The 25,651-nt window shown below is 34.1% G+C and overlaps 6 protein-coding genes across 8 annotated transcripts; 3 read left to right on the top strand and 3 right to left on the bottom strand.

The window, feature by feature from the left end:
- On the top strand, positions 3,160–5,214 carry LOC104784087 (L-type lectin-domain containing receptor kinase S.4-like). The gene has a single exon (XM_010509158.1). It carries the CDS (start codon positions 3,160–3,162, stop codon positions 5,212–5,214), a length of 2,055 nt encoding a protein of 684 aa, XP_010507460.1.
- On the bottom strand, positions 5,583–6,905 carry LOC104781439. Its single transcript, XM_019244177.1, is given in 5 exon segments — positions 5,583–5,933; positions 5,936–5,962; positions 6,059–6,189; positions 6,287–6,554; positions 6,641–6,905. Coding segments are annotated over 5 exon segments (1,008 nt in total). The 5' UTR covers positions 6,872–6,905.
- LOC104781438 (aspartic proteinase PCS1-like) lies at positions 7,952–9,562 on the top strand. Its single transcript, XM_010506111.2, has one exon. It carries the CDS (start codon positions 8,121–8,123, stop codon positions 9,450–9,452), a length of 1,332 nt encoding a protein of 443 aa, XP_010504413.1. The 5' UTR covers positions 7,952–8,120; the 3' UTR covers positions 9,453–9,562.
- On the top strand, positions 9,964–12,377 carry LOC104781435 (E3 ubiquitin-protein ligase SDIR1-like). 3 transcript variants are annotated; one of them, XM_010506109.2, is made up of 9 exons: positions 9,964–10,107; positions 10,388–10,494; positions 10,599–10,653; positions 10,741–10,793; positions 10,884–11,100; positions 11,226–11,337; positions 11,801–11,846; positions 11,948–12,064; positions 12,150–12,377. In XM_010506109.2, exons 2-9 carry the CDS (start codon positions 10,417–10,419, stop codon positions 12,267–12,269), a joined length of 798 nt encoding a protein of 265 aa, XP_010504411.1. In that variant the 5' UTR covers positions 9,964–10,107; positions 10,388–10,416; the 3' UTR covers positions 12,270–12,377. The 3 variants fall into 3 exon arrangements, with proteins under 3 accessions (XP_010504411.1, XP_019100347.1, XP_010504410.1); XM_019244802.1 differs by having other exon boundaries at positions 11,945–12,064; XM_010506108.2 differs by having other exon boundaries at positions 11,942–12,064.
- On the bottom strand, positions 12,342–13,677 carry LOC104781437 (peptidyl-prolyl cis-trans isomerase FKBP20-1). The gene is made up of 6 exons (XM_010506110.2): positions 13,538–13,677; positions 13,290–13,423; positions 13,067–13,200; positions 12,891–12,970; positions 12,718–12,810; positions 12,342–12,618 (listed from the first exon to the last, which is right to left on the bottom strand). The coding sequence occupies exons 2-6, from the start codon at positions 13,396–13,398 to the stop codon at positions 12,462–12,464; spliced, it is 573 nt and encodes a 190-aa protein (XP_010504412.1). The 5' UTR covers positions 13,399–13,423; positions 13,538–13,677; the 3' UTR covers positions 12,342–12,461.
- On the bottom strand, positions 15,969–17,164 carry LOC109132694. The gene has a single exon (XM_019244801.1). It carries the CDS (start codon positions 16,420–16,422, stop codon positions 16,183–16,185), a length of 240 nt encoding a protein of 79 aa, XP_019100346.1. The 5' UTR covers positions 16,423–17,164; the 3' UTR covers positions 15,969–16,182.

The raw sequence follows: 25,651 nt of genomic DNA, 5'->3' as shown, positions 1-25,651 counted from the left end.
TCATTCCCTTCTTTAATGTTGTTGGTAAGTCTGTGTGATTCTTTTCTATATCTTGCTGTTTGTTAATCGCTTATCTTTGCTCTCCAAACTCTTACCTGTTGAGGCTGATTATATTAAGCTTAGTTTACGTACTTGGCTCTATTACTTTAGTTTTTTCTTGAGCTTGTAATACGGTTAAGTGTTATCAAGGGAGGGTTTCACTTGCAGATAGATATCCATGCTTATGTGTTGCATCTAGAGAGTAGATATGCTTCATTATGAATCTTAAGTGCTTTTGACATAAGATTAGAGCATACAAATCGGGTTATTGCTTTAATTGCGGGTAGTTAATGTTTATGAAGTTTTATGTGTGTGGATGTGGATATACTTTTTTCGCATATTCATGTTGTGTTTACTTTTCTAGTCAGAGTTGTTTGTTAGCTGATGGATTTCAACAAAGTTTCATTTCTTTGGTTTTATGGTTTTGGTCCCAAAAAAGCATATGATTGATCAGAATTGTATCTTTACCCAAAATGTTTGGGTCTTTGGCATTGTCTTTAGTCTTAACTATTCCTTTTATGTATATAAAAAAACATGAGTACGGAAGATTTGGTCCCAACAAGACTAAACTCCGTAGCAATTTTGTATTTTAACGGCTAAAATACAAAGTTGTAACCATTTAACTTCTTAGATAATGTTTTTGAGTACGGCTTAGAACATAATATTTTATCATGCAAATTGTGAAATGTGTTTCTTGTATTTATATGAAAAACGCATTTTCACATCTGAATGATGTGCAGTGATGGCAGCCAATACTAAATGGATGTGTGAAGTGTTAAAACATTGATCTAAATTTGTATTTCTCTGGTCACCTTAATATTATAGTACTAATATGATCGATCACGCACAGTGCAAAGGATTGAAGGTTGAGTAGTGTAAACTAAATTTTTGTACTTCTTGCATACAGTAATAAGCAAAACCGAGTGCTACATTTGTGGTTCAGTTCTAAGAAACACATGTATATTGGATTAGAGCCAAACTGCTTGGATTTTGGTTTGATTAGAAAATGATGTGGTTAATTCGGTTTATAACTCTTTTGTTCGGATTTAGCTTCTGATTTTGGCCAATACAGTCAGAAGTTTACTGAGCCAATTTCGAGTTCGACCGACACAAATCTCTACTTTTTAACGTACAGTATGTGCGTTTCTTTTTCAGTCATGCAATAATATTCACGTTTGACGTTTGATAATGCTAATTGCTAAATTACATATTTTTCTTACAACATCCATTTAATTTCATATTTTCACGACAGTGATACACCTAAAATGTAACTAGATATGAAAATTATGAATAAACATAATAATTATATTTGGCATGTTTCTACTATTTATTATTCGTCGTTATTCCATCATTTTACTATTTCATTTTCAGTGATCACCAGTCACCACAATCAACGTGAATCGTGTTCCATTTTCGATAGTTATATTAACTTTTAACTGCTTTTATTCAACAAACACATTTTTCTTGAAGGGCCTTTATCTTTAATTTAGCTGTTAATCTGTCCAAAACGTAGACTAAATTATCCCATCTTTTTGTTATTTTCAATATCTTCTCTAACTGATTAATTGACTTCTTTTTCCCTATCCAAGAACAATTCTTCTTACTTCATCTTTCTGAAAGGTAACTTCTTCCAATCTAATAATTTTCAATGTCAAGTGGGTCATTTACACGATTCACACTACATGAAAACCCGCGTCATGACGATACTTTAGAATATTTAATTGATGGATTTTTATCGAATGGGTGAAAGTATATAAAGTTATTTTCTTGGTTTTAGTTTTAGTACTTTGGCCAAGACATCGTCATCGGTGCCGGACCACGTTACTGGAATAGTGTCCAGACTGTATGCTTTCTAGTTACCCGACAACATTGTGTGCGTATAGTTTAGTTCTATACTTCTATTGCATACGTTGGCTATAAGGATATAATTTCTCACAACATAGTTACTAATTTAGAACTATTAAAAAGAAAAGGACTGACTGAAGGATATATTTTTCTGATATGAGGGTGTTTTACGGTCATTTAGTCCTTGATGTTTGACTCGTAAGCTTACTTAGGGAATTCAAACTACTTAAGAGATGAATTTGAAAGATCACTATTAATTATATATTTTTTTTTAAGTTCTAGATCGACGGATCGAATTGTATGGTATCTTTCCACCAATGAATACAAATAGTCTATTAATTTATGCTAATGGCTGTATAATATGTTGTATATTAAAGGAAAAATTGTTTTGCTTAGTCGATGAAAATAGTTTCAAGAAGTGTTTACATATTCAAAAAAAAATATAGTTTCAAGTGCATTTAAACAATTTTTGTAATGTGCTTTATTACCTTTACCGCTTTACGTATGCGTTCGTAATTTACTTAAAAACGCTATAACAAATAAAGTCATTCCATATGTATTATTTAGACTTTATATAGACTTTAAAAACTATCACACAATAATCTAATATTTTGAAAAAACCAAGATATGTACTTTAGTTTTATATAAATATATCGTCGTTAATTCAAGCTCAGCTGCTCAGCGCATAATATACATCATGTTGATTGGTGAGATTTAAAAAAAAAAATCCAAATTTTCAAGTCTAATAATAAAAACTTTTTAGGGGTCAGATTTTATTAAGAAATGTGGTCAGATGTCATTTAACCGTTAAACATCAGTTTAAAATCATGAAACATGGAACGAACCCCAATATCCTCTAGTAATACAGTTGTTGTATCCGTCAGAAGAAAAAATTAAGAAATTCACAAGTCAAAAATCTTAGATCGTTTATTTACGATTGATACGTACTTGCTCATCGATTAAACTAATCAATACCGACGATCTCGATTGATATGTAGTAACAACACATCGGAACCCAAAAGTAAATGGTACTAACCTCGTATAATCATATTTTAATGTTAGATTTGAATTCGATCACTGTTATTATAGCGTTTCATCTGTCTAGAAATAATTACATGTTCCTCAATCACCAACATCATTCTCAGCATCACATGCTTTCATAATCTTCACAATCTTCTTAACCTCTACTCCTACTAGATCGTATGTTAGAACTATAACCCTAATATCTTATTAACCATTAATATATATACTTCTCTCCCAAGAAAACAATTCTTGATGGCTCAGACGACCTTTGTTTTCGTCTGGTTACTACTCCTCTTCTTCTTCACACACTTAGTTTCATCTCTACCTCAAGACTTCTCCTTCGTTGGATTTAAAAAAGCCTCAGACAATCTAGTCATAACCGGAGTTGCAGAGATCGCGGACACTGGAGCCGTCAGGCTCACAACAGACACACAACGCGTGATCGGTCACGCTTTCTACTCCTTACCAATCCGGTTCAAGCCTATCGGTGTTAACCGAGCTCAGTCTTTCTCCACGTCTTTTGCAATCGCCATGGTTCCAGAGTTTGTTACTCTTGGAGGCCACGGACTTGCCTTCGCCATCGCTCCAAGTCCAGATCTCAAAGGTTCTCTTCCTAGCCAGTACTTAGGTCTTTTGAATTCAAGCAGAGTTAACTTCTCGAGCCACTTCTTCGCCGTGGAATTTGATACTGTCAAGGATTTGGAGTTTGAAGACATCAATGATAACCATGTTGGAATCGATATAAACAGTATGGAGTCAAGTACTTCGACTCCCGCTGGATACTTTCTTGCTAATTCAACCAAAAGAGAGCTTTTCCTGGACGGTGGCAGAGTGATTCAAGCTTGGATTGATTACGATTCAAACAAGAAAAGGTTAGATGTTAAGCTTTCTCCATTCTCGGAGAAACCAAAGTTGTCTCTTCTCTCTTACGATGTTGATCTGTCCTCTGTTTTGGGAGATGAAATGTATGTTGGCTTCTCTGCTTCTACCGGTTTGCTAGCTAGTTCTCATTACATCTTAGGTTGGAACTTTAACATGAGTGGAGAAGCATTGTCTCTGTGTTTGCCATCTCTCCCTCGGATTCCTAGTTCAATCAAGAAGAAGAAGAACACTGGTTTGATCCTTGGAGTATCTCTCATGTGTTCCCTTTTGATCATCGCGGTTCTTGTTGCTGCATCGGTGTTCATAGTAAAAAAGGCGAAAGATGAAGACAGAGTTGAAGAGTGGGAGCTTGATTTTGGTCCGCATAGATTCTGTTACAGAGAGCTCAAGAAAGCTACTAATGGTTTTGGGGACAAGGAGCTTCTCGGGTCTGGAGGATTTGGTAAAGTATACAAAGGAAAGCTTCCCGATTCAGAAGAGTATGTAGCCGTCAAGAGAATCTCTCACGAGTCAAGACAAGGTGTACGAGAGTTCATGTCAGAGGTCTCGAGCATTGGTCATCTCCGGCATAGGAATCTTGTTCAGTTGCTTGGTTGGTGTCGAAGGCGGGATGATTTGCTTCTTGTCTATGATTTCATGCCTAATGGAAGCTTAGACATGTACTTGTTCGACGAAAACCCTAAAGTTATCTTGACTTGGAAGCAAAGATTCAAAATCATCAAAGGGGTTGCTTCCGGTTTACTCTACCTACATGAAGGATGGGAACAAACAGTCATTCACCGAGACATTAAAGCCGCCAATGTTTTGTTAGACGGTGAAATGAACGGGCGGGTGGGAGATTTCGGTCTAGCTAAGTTATATGAGCATGGATCGAACCCAGGAACCACAAGAGTGGTTGGTACATTTGGTTACTTGGCACCAGAACTCACAAAATCCGGGAAACTGACAACAAGTACAGATGTTTATGCATTTGGAGCAGTTTTGTTAGAAGTAGCTTGCGGAAGAAGACCCATCGAAACAAGTGCCTTACCGGAAGAGCTTGTAATGGTTGATTGGGTTTGGTCAAGGTGGCAAAGCGGAGACATTAGAGATGTTGTAGACAGGAGACTCAACGGTGAGTTTGATGAAGAGGAAGTGGTTATGGTGATCAAATTAGGCCTTCTATGTTCAAACAATTCCCCCGAGGTTCGACCTACAATGAGACAAGTGGTTATGTATCTCGAAAAGCAGTTTCCGTCGCCTGAAGTTGTCCCTGCACCAGATTTCTTAGATGCAAATGATAGTATGTGTCTTGATGAGGGAAGTGGTAATGCTGGCGAGTTTGAGGATTTTGTGGATTCAGCTAGGTTTTATAGCGGGCCGAATGAAACAACTACTTCATCCATATTCTCCTTCTCCGGTAAAACTAGAACTGATCCAAGATAACGTTTTGGTAACATTTTCAAGCAAAATATTCTACAATGTAAACATGTAATCTGAATTATGTTAAAATGTAATATATTTTTATCATCTGCTGTTTTTCAAGTTAACTACTTTATGCTGTTTTTGTTTTTGGGATAGAATTCTTGCATTTAAGTTAAAAAGTTGCAAGATAGCTTACATTATAAGTTTTACAATATTTGCCCATATGTTGGAACAGATAATAAAGAAGCTACCATGAAGAAGAAAGCTGTAAAGCTTAAAATAAAAAAGAGCAAAACCGTAAACCATTGTATTCATTGATTTCTGAAAGGCAAAAAAAAAAAGCCTACTGACACAACAACAACACTAGCAATAAACCATCAGCGTAGGTGTTATAAGTTTTGTGAGTCTATGTTATTAAAATAAGAGAGTAACATGCCATTCTTTACCATAAAGTAGGGAAGCTCCACATCAGTACTGGTTTTTGAAGCAGAGTGGCTCGAGCTTTCAAGTGTGTCTTGAGGAGTAACATCAACATAGCGGAGAATGTCATTGAAGATAACAGAAGACCCTTTTTGACAACCTGCCACATAGAAATATTGCAAAAATTTCCTCTTTGTTTTGTCGTCTAGAGTCACGGAACCGCAAACCATGATAAACATTCTATCTTTAAAAGATCTGCAAATCTGATAGTCCACACTATTCAGTACAAAGTTAGAAGCTCTCTTATGCAGCATAAGTTATGCTCATTAGCGACCCTCTTGTTGATGGCCTGCACCAAAAAATTGTAAACTTATATTCCATCAAAAACTGTTTCAAAATTTCTCTAGAAATACATTGGAATAGGATCCGAGCTTTTGCAACTTACATCAAGGCCTGGCATATCAACCATTGTTCTACCAGACGTCGAAGTCGGTCTGGTCGTAACACTTTCATTGACATACATCAAACCAACTTCTTCACGCATAGGTAACTCGTAGTAAACCTTGACAAATCCAGCTGCAAATTCTACGTACATATATAGTCACACCAAAACTAAGTTTTAATTTGTAACCTTTTATATATTGAATCAAACACAACTTATATAGCTATTTACCGGATTCAGGAACGGAAGGTATCGCTGGTAATGAGTCAACATAGCGGAGGATATCATTGACGATAGCATAAGACCTATCTTGACGACGTGCTAGATACAAAGATTGAACAAATCGCCTCCTCAGTTGTTTGTCTTTACAAGTCAAGAAACCAGTAACCATGGTAAACACACCATCTTCAGAACTAGGATTGCAACTCTGAGCGGCGAAACTCATCACATCGATCGAAGCACCTTCATAGTCGCAGGAAACTATTTGCTCCTGAATTGCCTACATATATAATCAAAGATCAACAATCTTTTTGTTTCAGCATCAAACAAACAAAAACAGAAACTAAGAGAAATTTTGTATTTTACCTCAGGCGATGTGAAAGACATCATTGTACCATCGGGACCAGGTCTACTCATAACACTGTCGTCGGCATACCACATCATGTGAACTACGTCGGGATAGACTCCTAGGTTGAGGAAGTAAGATTGGAGAAAGCAATTGGCTAACGCTTCGGAAGTATTTAAATTCATGAAGTGATATTGAATAAAGCCATTCGCTGACAATACTGACGGATCAACTTCTTTCATGGAATCCATATGATCTGCACTAGGAAGCCCTAAGAAAAGTCGAAGAAGGTATACCAAAAAAAACAAACAAACCCTAGATATTAGATATATCAAAAATCTATCTCTCCGGAACAAACGTATCTCGTGAATTGTATTAAGTCTCTCTCTTGAGTCTTGATCAATCGCTGTTGATTGAGAAATTTAAGGAATCACTGGAGACGGCAGTTGTGAGACGGTTTATAAATTTGGAAACCTACACGTTTCGATTCAACTTCTTTATTTATGGATCAGTTTTTTAATTATATTTAATATTTTTAAAATAAATTATTAAATCGAATTATATACGGAGGGTGAATTAGGATGAAAAAGAAACCTTCTTGAAAAAGATAGCTTTCTTGAATTCATGACAAGATATAGATGATCATCTTTTGGGGAATAATGTTTTATAGTCGAGTATTATGTTTACTTACTACTTACATGTAAATGAATACAACATATGAAAACATATTTTAATCGTCATATGTTCGATTAATTTTGTCAAAATTTTGTTGTGATGGTTAGTAACGGTATAGAGTATAGTATAGACTTAGATTATAAGTATGAAATACGTAGTGATGAAAGAATTTGAGCCGAGACAGAAACCCCTAAATTATAAGACGGATTCGTTTGTCGACCCAGTTTGAAATTTAGGTTGTTTTCTATGACTCCAAACAACGTTGGAATTGATTAGATATTCTTGTGTTGGTAATGCAACATTTGCCAAGATTGTAAAACAAAAAGTAGCAATCGAAGCAGTTACGTATATGTTTGTTTTTTTCCCTCAAAAACACTATATAATTATGGGGTTGAATACACAACACCTAGGTTGGTTGGTACCTAATCTTAAATTAATGAATAACCCAAACGTCTTGGCGATGTACATCTATTAATGAGAATTATCCAAATTTATCTAGACTAATTTCTTTGTTCTGTTTCCTTCAGAACAATCTTTTATAATTTATTAGGTAATTAATCTTTTATTGGTTATGTACTCTTTTATTAATGGTGACTCTAAGCATTACCAAGTTTTGGTTATTGGATTCATTATATTCTCCCTTTTCTGTAATTTCTTGTTATTGCATATACATTTTCTTGATTTCCTTTTGTTTTTTTAGGTCAATGATTTACATTCCTTATTAACAAGAAATTCCTTTTTCGTAAGATATTCACATAAACGTACATATGTAAATAATATAAGGACGAGCAAATCAAGATCGAAGAGAGACAAGGAGTAAACAAGATGTCTTCTTCATCGATTAGTCTCCAAATCATATTTTGGCTTCTAATAATTTCCCCTCTCGCTTTCTCCAGAATCCTTCATACAACAAACCAAACACTCATCTTCCCTCTAACAACCCAAAACACTTCTTCATCCTTACTCTTCGAACGAAGTCGTCTAGTTTCTTCTCCACCCATCAAGGTTCCTTTCACACACGATGTCACACTCACCGTCTCTCTCACCGCCGGTTCACCTCCTCAAACCATCCAGATGGTTCTCGACACCGGAAGCGAGCTCTCATGGCTAAAGTGCAAACAATCCACATCATCAACCTCCATATACAACCACGTGAAGTCATCTTCCTACTCTGCTATCCCATGTTCGTCTCCCGTTTGCACCATCCAAACCCAAGATTTCTCCCTTCCAGCCTCGTGTGACAAGAAGACTAATCTCTGCCACGTGGCTGCCTCCTACGCCGATGGTTCCTCCGTGGAGGGTAACCTCGCTCAAGATACGTTTACAATCGGCTCGTCGACGAGACGTGCTACGTCGTTCGGGTGCATTGACGTGATATCAAGCACGAGACCAGAGGAAGACGCTAAAACCACCGGTTTAATGGGAATGAATCGTGGCCGGTTATCGTTTGTTAACCAAATGGGTTTATCTAAATTCTCTTATTGTATATCCGGTTCTGACTCTACCGGTGTTTTGGTTCTCGGTGAATCGAGTTTCCCTTCGCTCCCACCTCTTAAATACACGCCTTTGGTTAATCTAACCGATCGGTTACCTTATACCGACCGGTTCGCGTATACGGTCAACTTCGAAGGGATTCGGGTCGGGTCAAAACTGCTACCCATCCCTAGATCCGATCTTATTCGTGGTCAATCCGGAACGGGTCAGACGATGTTGGATTCCGGTACACAGTTCACATTCCTGCGATCTCCGGTTTACAAAATCCTGAAAACCGAATTTACAGAACAAACCAAATCGGTTCTCACCGTTGACCCGAGTATCGTGTTTGAAGCCGGAATGGATCTCTGTTTCCGGGTCGGATCAACACAGCTTGATTTTTCAAAATTGCCTGCGGTGACGCTGATGTTCAACGGAGGCGCAGAGCTGACCGTGTCGGGTCAGAAGCTGTTGTACCCGGTACCCGGATCCGGATCGAAGAAGAAGTATTGCTTCACATTCGCCAACTCGGAACCTGCGGGTATTGAAGCGTTTATAATAGGGAACCATCATCAACAAAACGTGTGGGTTGAGTATGATCTTGCTCATAAAAAGATTGGTCTTGCTAATGACGTCAAGTGTGATCATGCGAGTCAACAACTTCTTGCATCGCGACGAGTTTGAATACTTTTGTTTTTAAAAAAAATTATATATGGGACATGCATGTTTCATTGGATTCTTAATTATACGTATTTTAAAAAGTTTTGTTTTCACTAATCATTTGTTAAACTTAAAACTCGGTTGTATTATCATTTTTTTCTTTCTCTATGGTTTGGTTTTAACTTTTAACAAAGAAGATTTGGTCATCAGAAGAGTACATTATATTACATAATTTAATTTTATTAAGAAATCTACATTTGGACTACTTGCTTAACCAGAGCAAATGTGACAACAATATATATTATTTATTAATAATAAAACATTCAACACGATAAATGAACATTTTGTATTTTTAACTCTTAAAGCATGGTTTAAAAATCCTTAAGTAAAAGGATTAATCGAAGTCACGAGAGAGTATGAGCCAAAAATAAATAAATAAATAAAGAAGTGACAGTAGAAACGACGACGTTTGTGGTACCAGTGCATGCAGTATCACTTAACTATTCATAAAGGAATTAATATGGTGGTGGGCTATATGAAGACAACAACAACAAAAAAAAAAACTAAATCCTCAAAGTAGCGATAACTCGGTCCGACAGCGATTCCGTGACTCCGCCGTCGCCACGCCTATGTTACGTGAGTGAATCCGACTCTTCTCCGTAGATTTCTACACCTCCAGGTGAATTTATCTCCTCCGATCTCTAGTTCCGTTCAATTGATTCTATTGATGATAAATTTATTTTTCTCCTCATTTCAATCTCTTGGATTAATGTGAAATGATTCGTGTTAGTTGTTTAGGATCATCGTAGGATTAATAGATGATTCGAGTTCTCATTAAGTTTTGATTTTTGATTGAAGCAAATTTAGAGATTCAGTGACAAACTTGGTACCTTTTACATGTCTGTCTTTTGTATTTGCATGCTTTTAGTATGATAATTGTTTTGAGCAAAACTTTGCAGGGGGCTCACTTGTGAATTTTTGGGAAAAGATGAGTTTTGTTTTCCGGGGAAGTAGAGGTGATTTAGAAAGCGGATTCTCTGGTTTTATACCCGAGAGACGAGCTATGGTATGCTTTCTCTTCTTAACAATTGGAAAAAAAAACATATACATTCCATTACAAATTGATCTTTTTGTTAAACTTATGGTGGTGGAATTGGTGAAACACTACAGCGTATTCATGGAGCTCGACCAGCTCATTCTAATTCCCTTGCTTTTCTGGTTACAGGTGATTCTTTTTTTAACTTCAACCCTTATGTCTCTCTGCAATCAGTTATGATGTAATTACTTGTTTGGTTTTGTGTATTGCTTGCAGTTCTTTTGCTGTTTATGATTCTCAGTTCGCATCAGATGCCTCCTAATTTCCTGGTTTGTCATTACTTAAAAGAGATAAAGTTTTTATCTTTTCAGTTACTTATCTTTAGGGTTATCAGTTTGACATTCCACATGTTTTTTTAGCTCTGGCTTGTGCTTGGGGTGTTTTTGATGGCAACGACCCTTATGATGTATGCCACTTGCCAACAACTTCAAGCTCAGGCTGCTGCAGCAAGCGGCCTCTTTAGTCACACTGAGCTGAGGTTGCATGTGCCTCCCTCCATTGCTCTTGCTACAAGAGGACGTCTTCAAGGACTTAGGCTCCAGCTGGCTCTTCTTGATCGGGAGTTTGATGACTTAGGTCAGTGAATTTTCTTTATAATTTGATTTCTTAGCAAACTTTAGGATTTGTCCCTTTTTTCTTTGCCTAGTTTAATGAATTGCTCTTTATAGTTGAAGTCTGAGGCAAAAGTTGTTCTGCTGCAGATTATGAAACTCTAAGAGCGCTGGATTCTGATAATGTTTCCACAACCTCTATGAGCGAGGAAGAGATCAATGCACTTCCAGTACACAAGTACAAGGTGTTGGATCCTGAAAAGTGAGTAACTATTGTATCTTAATATGTTTTTAAAAGTGGGTTTTTTTGAGGAATAGGAAATTGGTAAGTTAGGATGCTGTGGTATACCAACCTGGATAGACGTTAACTTCCTTAACGGGGGAAGAGAGGGTGGTAGAAGTTACAACTTGATAGATTAGAAACTTATATCTAATTGGGAATATTGTACTTAGCTTTACTGTTTACTCTGCTAAATAGGGTGAATGAACGCGTAAGGTATTGACTATTGAGTGTGTCCAGTGATTACTAAAGTTCTGTTTTTCAGTAGATTCTTCCATATTTACAGGTTTCAGTCGTTCCTATCACTACTTAATAGATCGTTGGCTCAAGGCCCTTTTATTTGTCATTGAGTAAAAATTTCATTAGCTCAAGGATCTTTTGTTTCTGGAATATGTTGATCTAATCAGGATTCATGGTTTTTGGCTCGTGTTCGTTTTGTTGACAGTGGTTGCTCTTTGGCCAAGCAGGCATCAACGTCATCCTCAGCTGAGGTAATTTACATATTCCCATATTCCAAAAATTTCATTTCATATGTAGTTGATCAGTACTTTAATTAAATTGTCATGGTATTTTTCATTGTTCAAAGCAGCAGAAACAAGATCCTGTCAATGGAAGTTTAAAAGGAACAGAAGACGAGCTCACTTGTAGTGTTTGCCTAGAACAAGTAACCGCAGGGGAAATTGTTCGCACCTTACCTTGCTTGCATCAGGTGTCCATATTATCTCTTATACAAAACTAAAATCCTCCGAGGTATTTTATTGTCTCAAGACTCATACATATATCCGTTTGCTCAGTTTCATGCAGGATGTATTGATCCATGGTTGCGGCAGCAAGGAACATGTCCTGTCTGTAAATTCAGAGCTCATTCAGGATGGCAAGAACAAGATGATGATGATGCTTCAGACATGGTTTGAAAAGTTTGGTTTCCGACACTTGTTATGTTATTAATGTATGTGTGTGAGAGAATTAAGCCCCAAACCATGTAATGGTCAATAATCAATATGATGATTGATGACTCTGCTCAGTTTGATTAAAATTCAAAGCTAAATCACAAAATGGTATCCAAGAGATACATGCACTGGTCCTTTTAAATTTTAGCTTTTACATTATTTAGCTTTGCCTTTGCCTTTTCCTTTGCCTTGACCTTTCTTAGCGTCTAGCTTAGCTTGAATCCTAGCAGCTGCAGCAGCTTTTGCTTCTTCTCTCTTTTTCTTATCATCCTCTTTAGCAGCTGCAGCAATCTCCCTCTGCTTCTTCAGATCCCTGCAACCATAAACAAAGGGAGTTTTATATATATATATATATATATATGCCAATGGCGAAGAAAGAAATCAAACGGGTCCAAGTGTAAATCATGCTTACTCTAGTCTGGCTCTCTCCTCAGAAACACTGCCAACACTAGCACCTTTCCTCGGTCTACAAGCAACCAATTCAACTTCGAAAATCAAAGTTGCACTGCAATATTACCAAACATGTCAATTACAATACGCCTTAAAAAAAGATGCAAGCGGGTGTGTGTTGTTAACTTTACATACTCAGGTGGGATATCAGGAGGAGACCCTGCTCTTCCGTAAGCATATTCTGGCTTACATGTGATTTTTGCAACTTCTCCAACCTGAAAAACAAAAAAAAAAAGATTGGCAAATCAATTTGTATAAAATAACTGAAAAAGTTGAGATTGAAAGGGTCAAAAGAAAAGACACAAACAAACCTTCATGGTTTTAAGAGCAATGTCCCAAGAACGGATAACACTGCCTGTTCCTAACTCAAAAGAGAAAACAAGATTGTCTTCGCGTGTAGTGTCAAAGACCTTTTCGTCTTCAGCCAATATACCCTCATAGTGAACTACAAAGATTTAAATCAGAAGGTGATTTGTTATTATTATGGTTCTTCATCAAACACATATGGTTTGGGTAGATGAATGAACATAGTACCATCGACAACAGGGAGATCATCAGAAGGTGAAATAGCATCAGGTTTGGCTCTCCTAACAACCTCTTTTAAGACACCACCATCTCCAGTCAAATCAATTGCATCACCCATAGCTTTTTTAAAAGTTCAAAGACACCTAATTCACCCCAAAAAAACACACACACACACAAACATCTCATACAAATATTACATGAATCGTGAATAAAACAGGTCCTAGAGATGCAATTCGATCTCTCGAAGTCGAACTAACCTGATTCGAGTAAAGAATGAATAGTCTCTGATCGAATAACAAAAAAAAGGAAGAAGCGAGAGTGGAGTAGAGGAGATCGGCGGCCATATACTGTCCAAATGAGTCGAGAGAATCGTCTTCTTCTTCTCTAATCCGATGATGCTGTTGACGTCACGTGTTGTTCTCTAGGGACCGGTAAAAAAAATCATATTTGGTGGCCCATTAGGCCCATTATTTTTTTAAGAGGTCTTCCTCTATTATTAACCCAAGAGATGTAAGCCCATGCAATATGTTAAAAAAACATATATATTTGCTCGCTTTTGTAAAAACTGGATTTTTTTTTCTTTGATAAAGTGTTTATGATTTTATTTCGGCTCTTCACTCCCATTTTTCAATTTTGTAGAAAAAAATATGAAAACTATAATTGTAAAATTTTGCAATCCCAGTAATTACGAGTAAACTAAAGTACAAAAGATTCCACAAAGTGAAAAAAATGTAACAGTGAAAGTCAAAACGGAATATTTGTCCGCGTGGTTGTTTTGTCTAAAGACAGAGCAATTGATGATACTATTAAACAAAAGCCAAAATCAAATCAAGCATGCTAATGAACAATCAATATTCTATAAAATCATTAAACAAAATATCCCTTTGGATTTGTGGAGATGGCTGGTAAAGTCTAGTTTTCAATCAATCATTCCCCAAAACCCCCCTTTCATCTCACTTACTAAACTATTTTAATTTGTCTCTTTATATGTATAATGGAATTGAAATTATCCTTAATTACAATATCTAATCATATATCTCCTATAATTGTTAATGCCCCCATTATACTCTTATGTTTATATACACAGTTTAGGAAAAAGTATTGGCATTCTTTTTTCTAATCGGACCCATTTGAATCTCATTGTTTAAGCAAAGGCAGTCAGTTTTTTTTAACATAGATTTGTAGATACATCTGACTATACCTACATGAATTAAGTCTTGATATATCATTGTCCTATATATCCCTTCTTAGATCAAACTTAACTAATTACAAACTTGCATGCGGTATATACGTGAATAATAATAATGCTGAGGTATATAGTGAGCAGGTATGTTCAGATAGTGGTCATATTGGGAACACTCCATGCTTACTCTGCAAAATCATTGCCATAATTATTGAAAAGAAACTTAATTATAAAAATGCGTGATCATCACTATGGTCAAACGTTAAAAAATTTAAAATATCTTAAGGTCACCACAAAGTATCAAAAGTAAACATAAGCTACATCGAAAAACTCGACGATTAGAAAAACATGAAAAATGTAGTACAAAGAAAACAAGAGCGATGGCCCAGCCCACTGCCCGCACACATACATATATAATACATCTAAAGTGTAAATGCCATCGATTAATTCATAAAGAAAGTATCATCCAAGTATAAATGACAAAACCATCTACTTACGGTACCAATCATGTTTGTTCAACTAACATCCGAAGTGCCAATTCCAAGATCATCGTGATAGTAGTCATTGCACTTGTAGATGAAAAAAACAATATTAAAAAAAAAAAGAACTTTATGTCCGTCCGCCAATAACAATAAGTTGATGAAAGTAAGAAAGTTGATGATAATCTATTCTAGAGAAATATTTATTCTGAAAAAAATATGATCACAACATTAGCGGTAGCTCAATGACTAGCAGCATTGGTACTTTCTTTCTTTCTTTCTTTCTTTCTTTCTTTCTTTCTTTAAGAGACTCGATCTTTCTAGCCTTAGCTTTGTTTATTTAATCACCTAGCTAGACCTAAGACACTACAATTACATATTACTATCATTTATTCAAGCTATTAATATGAACTATAAATTTATAATTAATGTGGCCATATATAATGATGAATACCAATGGAAGTTACGGGACCAAATAATACGTAGTGGCTTTAATTTATAAATCTGAATATTTTTCACGTTTGTAATATTTCTTCTTATAGTAGTATTTAAGTGGCATGTAATCATGGACTACGTAAGATGTTAAGTTTTGTTAGCACTTAGCATAGTGCATAATCCATTGCATAAAATAATTATTTTTTATGTTTATGTAAGCTTTCTTCCTCTTAGATAATCTTTGTTTTTTGGCAAAAAGAAGAAGACTCTTTTATTTTATTACTTTAACAAGATAATCTTTTATAATTCGCATGTTCAATCCACTATAGTCACAACATTATTTCTTTGGAACATTTTGAAGTTACCATAATTGTCCTTTGACTTCAAGGATATTCGAAAAAATCTTTATCACATATTCACATCTAATTTTTGGAAAAAATATACTTTTTCTCTAACGCATTTAAGTCATAACACGTGATTTAAACAAATCGGCTTAGACAATACTGCGATATGTTTTCAAATCACGTATTCACGTTCAACTTCAAGTAACTAATATAATATCGATATGATCGAGCAAGAAAACGAACTGATATGTTTATATATTATATTATCTATACTTCAAGTGCATACACTGAAACTGATGACCAAAAACATAACACAGACATTCGAATCTAAATTACAACTAATACGTTGAAACCAGAAACTAGAATCCCTTATGTACATTTGTATCTCTATTCTACTTTCATAGACTAAAAACTGCGGCAAGAAGAAGAAGAGAGAGAGAGGGTTTTGATGATTGATTTAGCTAGTAGTGGTCGGAGTAAGTATTGTGATTATCAGTCCAGCAAATAAGCATAACGACGCATCTCCGCATGATGTAAAAGCGAGCTCTCTGTTCTTTCACCAATCTCCCACACTTCCTCGTGAAACTGTACTTCCCCTGTTTCTGTCTCGACGGGCGCGTGTTCCTCGACGTGCCTTCGTTGTCTCCAAACCTTTCCTTTTTCGATAACTGAAACTGCGGTGAGATCCTCGGTCGAGACATTAATTTGCCTTAAGATTCTTAGACTTCTAATCCTCCTTGGGAAGTGAATTGATGATTTTGTTAGATAGATTCTTGTTGGAGAGACTGATGGAATTGAGATTTTTTTCTCGAATATGGGAGATTCACCAAAGTTAAAGAGAGAGAGTTAAGGAAGAGAGAGTATAGGATACTTGCCCATTTATAATGGTTTTACAACTTAAGTATCTTTTTGAACACAAAACGGCTCAACGAGAAAGAACAATTAAATAAAGCAAGCTATAATAATAAGTTTGTTTTTTTTCTTTCTCCTTTTTCCATTTCATTTACTCAAGATATATTTAACTTATAAGCCTCAAATATCATAGGACTACTTAATTTTATATTTTTCTAAACCTAAGCATATTTTCGAGAAAAAAAAAAGAATAAAAAGGAAATAACCTAAAAAAAGAATAAAAAGGAAATAACCTGTGAATAAGAAACAAAAACTAAAAAGGCTCATAGCATTTTAAGCTTTCAGTTACATTGATGATCTTATTCTTACAACAAAACATGGGTTTCTTTAGAAGAACTTGTTTCTTTTGTTTTGTAAATTTCACTAACTTCGATAAAAAGTTGAAAGACAAAAAACATGAACAAAAACTTGAGTATTCAAAGTTTGTTTTTTGAAAAACGGGTGCATGAGTCAGGAAAGAGGAAAAGATTGAGCAGAAAGAGAGATTTTAATGCATGAAAGCAAATCTAAACTCTCAGTGAGCTTTTCTCTGCAACTGTAACTGTTTATTGCTTTCTCAGTACAATTCATTATTATTCCACCAACAACAGTCATATTCACTCTTCAACAAAACAATAGAAAAATAAATAAAAATAGAGGTCCAATATATTCTATTTTTATTTTACAATTAACACCTTTTATTTTTTTAAATTACAAACTAATCCATTTTACTTTAAAATTTGTAACACTTTCATAAAATTATCTTTTGCAAATAGTAGTCTCAATATTTTAGAATAAATATTTATACTTAAATTTCTATTATTAGTTCTTAAAAATACTTATTTTATTTATTTTGGTCATAAATAAAAGAAGTTAAAGATTAAGATGACTACTTTGCAAATAAAATAGTTCACCTCTATTTATAGAGGAAAAAATAGAATTGCTCTATAAATAGAGAAAAAAATAGCAATCTCTATTATAGAGGTAAAAATAGAATACCATTGGAACAAAAATTACTCTATAATAGATTATAGAAGCAAAAATAGAGTACCATTAGAGATGTTCTAAGAAATAAAAGCATAGCTTAACAAAACAACCACTCTTCCACTATTTGTTGACTATTCAGAATATGTAACAACATCTCAGAGACTTGTAATAATTTTGCGTCTTTAAAAGCTCATACACATCTCAATAAATCAGATATAAATATTATTTGTAACGAATCCGAATGTAGTACTAAGTAATATTCTTGTAATTTACAAAAAACAAAAATAATAATAAAGTCATTATCGCTTAACAGTGGCATTGAATATAAAAAGCAAAAGCAGAGACATATCAAACAAAATCCGAATTAGTCAAGCACCAAATCTTGTTCTAATCATTGTGGTTAGGATTATCAATCACAAATAACACTAATCCGAATTTCTTACTACAGTATCTACTAGTATTTTCTAAATAACCATCACTGATTTTCATACGAGTATCTCATTGTTTAACCTAGGTCACTAGATTAGCCTATGATTGGATGCAACTCATACAATGGTCTCTTCGTCTCCAAGCTAGCGATTCTTTTCTCCCCTTTTATTATTTCTCGTCATATTACCACTACCAGTGTATATGAAAACTAGCTAAAAATTTACATAGAAATATCCAGGGTAAAAAAAAAATTTGCTTACTCAGGAAGAATAAAATACTTGTAATCAGAATTATCAGAATCTATCAGACAATAAAGATTAACACTCTCTTTGTTCTTTTCTTTTTTTTGAAAAATATGCATTCTTAATATTTCACTTGTAACTTGTAAGGCATCGAAGATGAAGTTCGAAATTAACTCAAAATCTTATTTTGATTTGCAAAAATGTCCATATTTCTTCGGACCGAGGAGGATTACGAAAAATAGTATGTGCATGTACATACGTTATACACCCACAATTTAGGCCCAAAATTAAAGGCCCAAAACAAAAAAAAATGCCTGAAGTGCCCAACGTTACGATAAATGGGGGATGCATTTGATAATCGTTTACCTTGAATCGACCGACCAACCATCAAATTAAATCTTGGAAAATTCCAAATGTAACCAATCAAATTTTTTGGCCGTCAGTTACATCAGTGTTTATTTTTAACCCTTAACACAAAGAACAGCTTGCGAGATCACGACGGATGATGTTTACAACTCAACACACAATTTAAAGTACTATATATGGAATCACAGATGACCTAACTTACAGCAGAACCTCCCAAAAGCTTTTACTGATAATAATCTGCAAATACCTATGTTGCATGAAAACTCTTTTTAAAGTACGTTTCCCGTTTCCGAAACGTTTCAGAAACAGAAACTCGTGGAAACACGAAAACAAGACACGGAAACACGATTCCTAAAAATCTATGTTTGAAAACACGATGGAAATTCCGTTTTCGTTTTGGAAACACGACATAAACTTTTTCTTAGCTTAGAAACCTAATAAATAAAATAATTTGAAAATCTATATTCACAATCAGTGTTCAAGAAAGCGCTAGGCGGTATCTGGGCGGTGACCCAACGCCTAGCGCCTAGAACGCTTAGTCGGAGTCTAAACGATTTTTAAGCGGTTTAGGCGTTTACAACATAAAACATTATATATAATTATATTAAAATATATGTTATAAAAATAAAAAATTTATAAATTATAAACAACGGTAAGAAAAATATATTTATTTAAGTTATATTAACAACATATAAATGTTTATAATTACATATATAGATATAAAACATAATAATTTAATTATATGTAATTTAAAAATCAAAAATAAATATTAAAATAAAATGTATGTAATTTTAAGCGGGTTAGGCGGTCATCTAGGCGTCTGCTGAGCGCCTAGCGCCTAGACGGCGCCTAGGCGGCCGCCTAGACCGCTTTCTTGAACACTGATAACAATAAATATAAATATATAATATTATTAGTGTTTTAATTCAACTATTTAATATTTATGTTTTGAGATTGTGTTGTTTTACCTATTTCTTTTGATATAGGTTTTATGTTTGGTATTTTATTATGTATACACATATATATCAAGATATATATATATACATATGTTTCCAAAACGTTTCCATTTCTTAATTTTAGAAAAATATCGTTTTTCGTTTCCGAAACGTTTCGCTTCCGCGTATTCGTTTCCGTTTCCATGCAACCTAGGGAAATACTGCATAAAAGACGTTTTCAAACCTAACTGTAATCCGGGATTACTGTCTGAATTTGATTTCCCGTATCATTGTATATATAGACCAATTATTACACCAATAATAATTGCAAATTAACTACTAAGTCAAGTGCTTTGAATATTGAAAAAAAAAAAAAAAAGAGAATCCATGACACAAATCTACCTCACTTGCCTTCAAATATAACTCATGCATATGTTTGAGACATACGAAAAAGCTAGCGTTGGTGTTGTTATATTTCAACTTTCAACATGTCACACATATCAATGAGACCAAAATTTTAGGAAGCAAGTTTGATTTAATTAAGATTTTGATCGATACTATAGAACCCTTTGAAATAAAATCTACCCACTTAAAACTTGTTTGGTCTAAATAGGGAGTACCCCATCAAGAAAATCTTAATCATCCAAACTAAATACACGTTGTAGTTCCAACACAGTATATACCAATTTCTGGCAGGTCTTAAATATTAGATAATATATCATCGAATCTTTGCAGCAGAGAACAACTGCAAAAGCCTCGTACACAACTAAACCACTTTATTGTATTACTATTTGTCTATTTGTATTTGCTCGCACAATTATTATGCCCATTTCATACATTAAACTACAATTTCACACACTTAAGGGATAGATCATAGTTTCGATTGGCACTAATTAATTAAGAACCTTTAGAAATGAGATTCATATGTTATAAAATCTTCTCTAGGACATCAGGTTCGAAAGATATGTATATGTATATATATATATATATATATCAAAAGTTACTCTCATAATTATACCTGTCACATACACATCACATCGTCATCTACTACATTAGAGAAGCATGATCCGAAAGTAGAGATCTAATCACATATTATAAAAAACCCTGGACACACAAAACAAGGAGGAGGGGTTGGATTGTACATGAAGATGAGTCCTTTGATTAACCAACGGACAAAGAGAAGGGACATAACCAGATGTAACCGAACATAAAACAACAGACATATGTAAGCACTTTCTTTGCATTTATGACTCAGCTTTGATTATTTTAGAGAGAAAAGAGTTGTATATATTCTTTGGCGGTACAAATATAACCCTAAAACCTAATCGGAAATTTTGTTCACGATCTATACATTGGAGAAAGAGTATAACAAAAAAAGGGAAAAAAGACATAATGGTTCAGTTCATCAGTTGAAAGCACCATATACGTACATCAGTACATCCGATCCACCTTTTTTCCCACATCATTAATTGTCCTTAATTTCGTCCACAAAATGTTCATACGCACATAAATATATCAAAAATAAAAATAAAAATAAATATGCTTTAATTAAACGATCAAACAAAAATTAAACATAATGCATCTATACCTTAGGATTTATCGCAAATCATTATTGGAAGGATATAAAAACATGTTGATATGTATTTTGGATTTGAAAAATATGGAGAAGAAAAAACCCTAAAGAAATAAGTCATTTAATTGCCGCTGCAGCATCATCAAGATTCTCAAACCAAATAATATAGGCTCCAAAGGAGAACCCATAAAAGAAAATGATTTCTGAATCTTGAAGATGTTGCAATAGCAAACAATGACTGCCACTAACTTCAGAATCTGAAGTCATCATGACAATAACCCTAAAGACTAAAAGAGATCTGAAGACGAAAAAGAAGGAGGAGGAGATGAGATTTTAGGGTGAAGAAAGTAGGAAAGGGTAAAGAGTTTAAATAGAGGAAAGAGAAAGAGATCGACGGTGGAGATTTTGTTGACATACTAGAGAGAGAGAGGGAGGAAGATTAGGGAAATAGTTACACATCGTAATCGAAGATACCAAATATTCCAAAGCTCATTAACCCTCACTGTGGTCATAATTAATTAAAAAGGTAAAAATCTGAGTGATATAAAAAAATAAAAAGAAATTGAAGACAGTAAATTAATGGAGCTAAGTGTTAAAACAAAGAGAGAAGAGAGATGCTTTGCGTAGTTCACAAGCATTAAGTTTTGTGGATCGATGGAAATTGACACATTTGACAGCTCCCTTCCTCTCTCTCTCACCATTTAGGGTTTAGGGTTTCCTCAGACGTTTCCTTGCTTTTGGTCCCTCCCCTTACAGTTTCCGCTTCTTTCTCTTTTATCTTTTTTTTTCTTCATATTAAATTATTGTGACTATAAAAAACTTTTTGTGGGTTTTCACATTTTCATGTTTATTGTTCCTTTTTAGTTTTTCTAAAAAGTGATCATCTTTGCTATTTGGTCTCATCGAGCGGCGCTTGCTTTTTACCTCCAACTTATCTTAAGCCAATATCCAAAAAAAATCACTTAAAGAGTTCAGTTTCCTATTGATAGATTAAAGAAAGACTACTCTACTTGCAAATATATTAGACGACAAAGTATGCAATAGTCATCAACTTTAATTTGTGTCATATCATACATATATTTTAAAAAAGTCATCAACTATAAATAAGTTCTTCATCTGATATCTCCTGTTATAAACAGTAACTTTAAAATCACTCACTCTTATAACGCATAAAATATTATTTGCATGTTTGACTTCATTTAAAAACAAATCCATTTTGTTGGATCGTTTGAGATCCCATGTAATTAGGCTTGCTGTTGTGCTCAAAGCTTGCGAGGACCTATTATTTCGGCGTCTCATTTGTGATCATTCCTCCTACGCAATTTATTGGAACTTGCTGATTTATTAGGAGAATTGTATTGCAAAAAGTTTTATTAAAAAATAAAAAAGACTACAGAGACGCTCAGACGCAGATGCAATAAATTTCGGCTCTAAGTATTCAATAATTTATGTGTTGGTTAGAGACATATTGGTTTATTAATTACTACCGGACTTGAAACAATATGAATTACGTTTTCTTAATTATCATGTATAAAGATATGATCAATTTTTTTTCTTTGGAAGTATGACCAAATGTTGATCTGTTACAATGTAAATTATGTTCATACAAAAAAAAAGATTTAGCAATTCTTTTTTACAAAACGAAGTGGTCTTCCTCTTTCTTTTTTTACAACTTCCTACATGTACGGCATTATGCTTGGTGACTTGGTGTTCTGGTATATTAGGTGATTCTCTTGCAGGTTCAATTTCTCTAATAAGGACCAAAAAACAGTATACCATAACAAGTACAGATATATAGGTGGGTTGAGCCCTATAGGCTAATTAATTTTCATTGAATATACATAAGATTCCTGAGATATGGACTCGTCTAATAGCTTCTCAAAATAATATATACTGTAGCTATTAATTACAATTGCATGACTCCAGATTATTTCTTAGCTAGTACACGATATATCTTATGCTGTCAGAAATATATTGGTGAGAAACGAGGATGTGGTATGGCACAAAACCCTAGTTTTGCCCACATAATGAAAACTTTACATTATAGTAGAGATTTAAAAAAATGTAAGTGCGTGCGTATAATAAGTTAAGACGTACCAAGTTGAAGAATAGAAAGAGAGAAAAATAAAAATAGAAAAAGACGATACACGAAGATAGAGGAGGAGATGGGACATTGACGTGGCTGCATATGCCATAGAGTACGGATACATGAGAAGTGGAGCCAAAGAGCCTATCCTCCTCCTCGTACGGGACCCTTTTTATTTCTTTTTAATTTTTTATTGTCACATCCATCTCTTCATGTCATAATGTGTACACCAATGTTTTCTCATTGTTTTCTATATCACTATACCGGTTCAGTCTCGAAGTTTTTGTATTACTGTTGTTGAACGTATATTTCATAAGTTCAAGAATTAGGCGCTTATCAGTATATGTATATTCATAATTGATTTTTAGTATTTTTTTCGCAACCATGATTTAATCTACCTGTCGTACTCACTAAAAAAACTGTCTTAATTATATAGTTGTCTTTACGTGTTAATTAATCCCACATATCTCTAGTAGCATTAAAATTTGAAGATTTAAAGTGATGGGTGCGATGACAACAAAAGAAAAAGCTTAGGATAACACACATAACCCTAACTAGTAACTAATCAAGTTAAGACAAATATGTTTGTATAGTACTAATAGAGAGAGGTTATGATATTAATCTAATTAAGCTCGATCGACACTACAAAGTGACTCACGGAGTCTCGTGACACATTAATTGCTTTCAAACCAATACGAAGGAACAAATAAAACGATTGGTTGTGGAAATTAATAAATGTAAGAGGGTACTACTTCGTAGGTGTGTATAGATAGCCCTTAAATTTCGCTGACAATTTTTACACAAGGAAAAAGAAAAGAGAAAGTGAGAGTTATAATTTTAATTTTAATTATTACTCTGAAATGAATATGTATGTAATATATACATAGTCTATTCTTATTAGCTTTCTTCATTTGGAAAACCCTTTTGGGCAATCTCAGCCTCTTCCTCTGTCTCCTCGTATACTCTTTTCCCCTCCTCTCCAACTCCTTCTCCAAAATCGATTAATTACATCATAAAATGACAAACTATTACCTCCACTAAAGCTTTTTTGTTCTTTTTACAATTACAGTATACCAACATCTTCCTTAACAGCCGAAAATTATAATAAGACTGTGTTTATTATTGGGAGGAATTTGTTTACTTTTCAAATATACGTATAAATATGATGACATGCTAATTACTTTGATTATCGTTATCCATATTTTTCTTACATCGATTCTTGTTTAGATAGTAGATGTTTTCATCTCCACCTCTGCTATAGTTCTTTTTCATTTTTTCTTCTTGAATGTTTTGTTATGTTCTTCCAACAGTAAGAGACAATTAATGTTTTGTAAAAAAAACTAGAAAGAATTGTTGCCTTTGGATATTGTTAATTAATAGTTAAACATCCGCGGTAAGAAAACAAAAGCATATTGCCATTAATGATAAATTAATCACACTATTTAAGGGATAAATACATCAACACTCTTTATGTGAAGAGTGAATACAGAAACCAACATTTATTTTTATAGAAAGTTCTAAACATTCGGGCTCATAAATCATAATCTCTTTATGTGAAGAGTGATCCAGCAGAACCAACTCAGTGATGTTTTAATCAATCTTCTCAATTTGATTTCTCAATCTCATGATTGTGAAGATTTTTATTTGCAAGATCTTTTTATATTGACATACACAATAAAAGTGAGTAACTGACTTACAGCTGAGTGTTAATTATAATACGTTTTTGGACGATTTTAGTTCAGTAATCCACTGTTTAATATATGAATAACAATAACGGAATTATAAACGCATCTCTTTCAGCAGTTCAGTATTTAATGAACAACATCATAAATATGACCAAGAAAACATCTTTGTATACCTGACCAAGTAAAATAAGTACATGTTTTTTGAGTAAAATATTGACGTATAGAATTTTATGATTGGGCTAATTTAGTGTACAAGACAAGACTACTATTCCTCCAATTGGTTCTTACTTTTTAGCAGAATTTTTTATTTATTGATTCATCAAACTGGATCAGCAAAACTGAAGAACAAGAGTAAAAAGAAAAAAAGAAATCAAATTTTATCTCGTCGTGAGATGGGAAACCCATCGTGCTTTAAATTTTCGCAGAAGAATCTCGTCAGACTCTGCATTGTTTTAAGGGAGTTAGTTATGTCATAATGTAATTATTCTCAACAATGTAAAAGTATCTCTAAAAGCATAACAAAATGCTCATAATTATTAAGTTCTTAACCAAAATATTAGAAACGATGTGACAAGTTTGATGGGTTTAAACTCTTTTTCTATCAAAAGTTAAGTCGGTCAATTTTTTTATTTTGTGAACGGAACCTAAGTAATAAACTTAACAGTCTCTGTTACAAGGTATCGTCGTCGTGATTTAGTTCATTATGCCTCTAGAGTCTCGCTTTTCATGCAAACCT

The sequence above is a fragment of the Camelina sativa genome, chromosome 4, assembly GCF_000633955.1.
Source record: "Camelina sativa cultivar DH55 chromosome 4, Cs, whole genome shotgun sequence".
Taxonomy (NCBI): Eukaryota; Viridiplantae; Streptophyta; class Magnoliopsida; order Brassicales; family Brassicaceae; genus Camelina; species Camelina sativa.
Note: the sequence above shows the minus strand (reverse complement) of the source record. Positions and strands in the feature narration are given on the sequence as shown.

What these genes read in the sequence shown, in the direction of transcription:
- LOC109132694 (XM_019244801.1), bottom strand. Translation starts at nt 16,422, where the DNA reads ATGTCTCGACCGAGGATCTCACCGCAGTTTCAGTTATCGAAAAAGGAA.
- LOC104781435 (XM_010506108.2), top strand. Translation starts at nt 10,417, where the DNA reads ATGAGTTTTGTTTTCCGGGGAAGTAGAGGTGATTTAGAAAGCGGATTC. An exon ending in TACCCGAGAGACGAGCTATG is followed by an intron (nt 10,495 to 10,598) that starts GTATGCTTTCTC and finishes GAAACACTACAG; the next exon opens with CGTATTCATGGAGCTCGACC. An exon ending in TCGGGAGTTTGATGACTTAG is followed by an intron (nt 11,101 to 11,225) that starts GTCAGTGAATTT and finishes GTTCTGCTGCAG; the next exon opens with ATTATGAAACTCTAAGAGCG.
- LOC104781438 (XM_010506111.2), top strand. Translation starts at nt 8,121, where the DNA reads ATGTCTTCTTCATCGATTAGTCTCCAAATCATATTTTGGCTTCTAATA.
- LOC104781437 (XM_010506110.2), bottom strand. Translation starts at nt 13,398, where the DNA reads ATGGGTGATGCAATTGATTTGACTGGAGATGGTGGTGTCTTAAAAGAG. An exon ending in TGATCTCCCTGTTGTCGATG is followed by an intron (nt 13,201 to 13,289) that starts GTACTATGTTCA and finishes AAATCTTTGTAG; the next exon opens with TTCACTATGAGGGTATATTG. An exon ending in CCTCCTGATATCCCACCTGA is followed by an intron (nt 12,811 to 12,890) that starts GTATGTAAAGTT and finishes GTAATATTGCAG; the next exon opens with TGCAACTTTGATTTTCGAAG.
- LOC104784087 (XM_010509158.1), top strand. Translation starts at nt 3,160, where the DNA reads ATGGCTCAGACGACCTTTGTTTTCGTCTGGTTACTACTCCTCTTCTTC.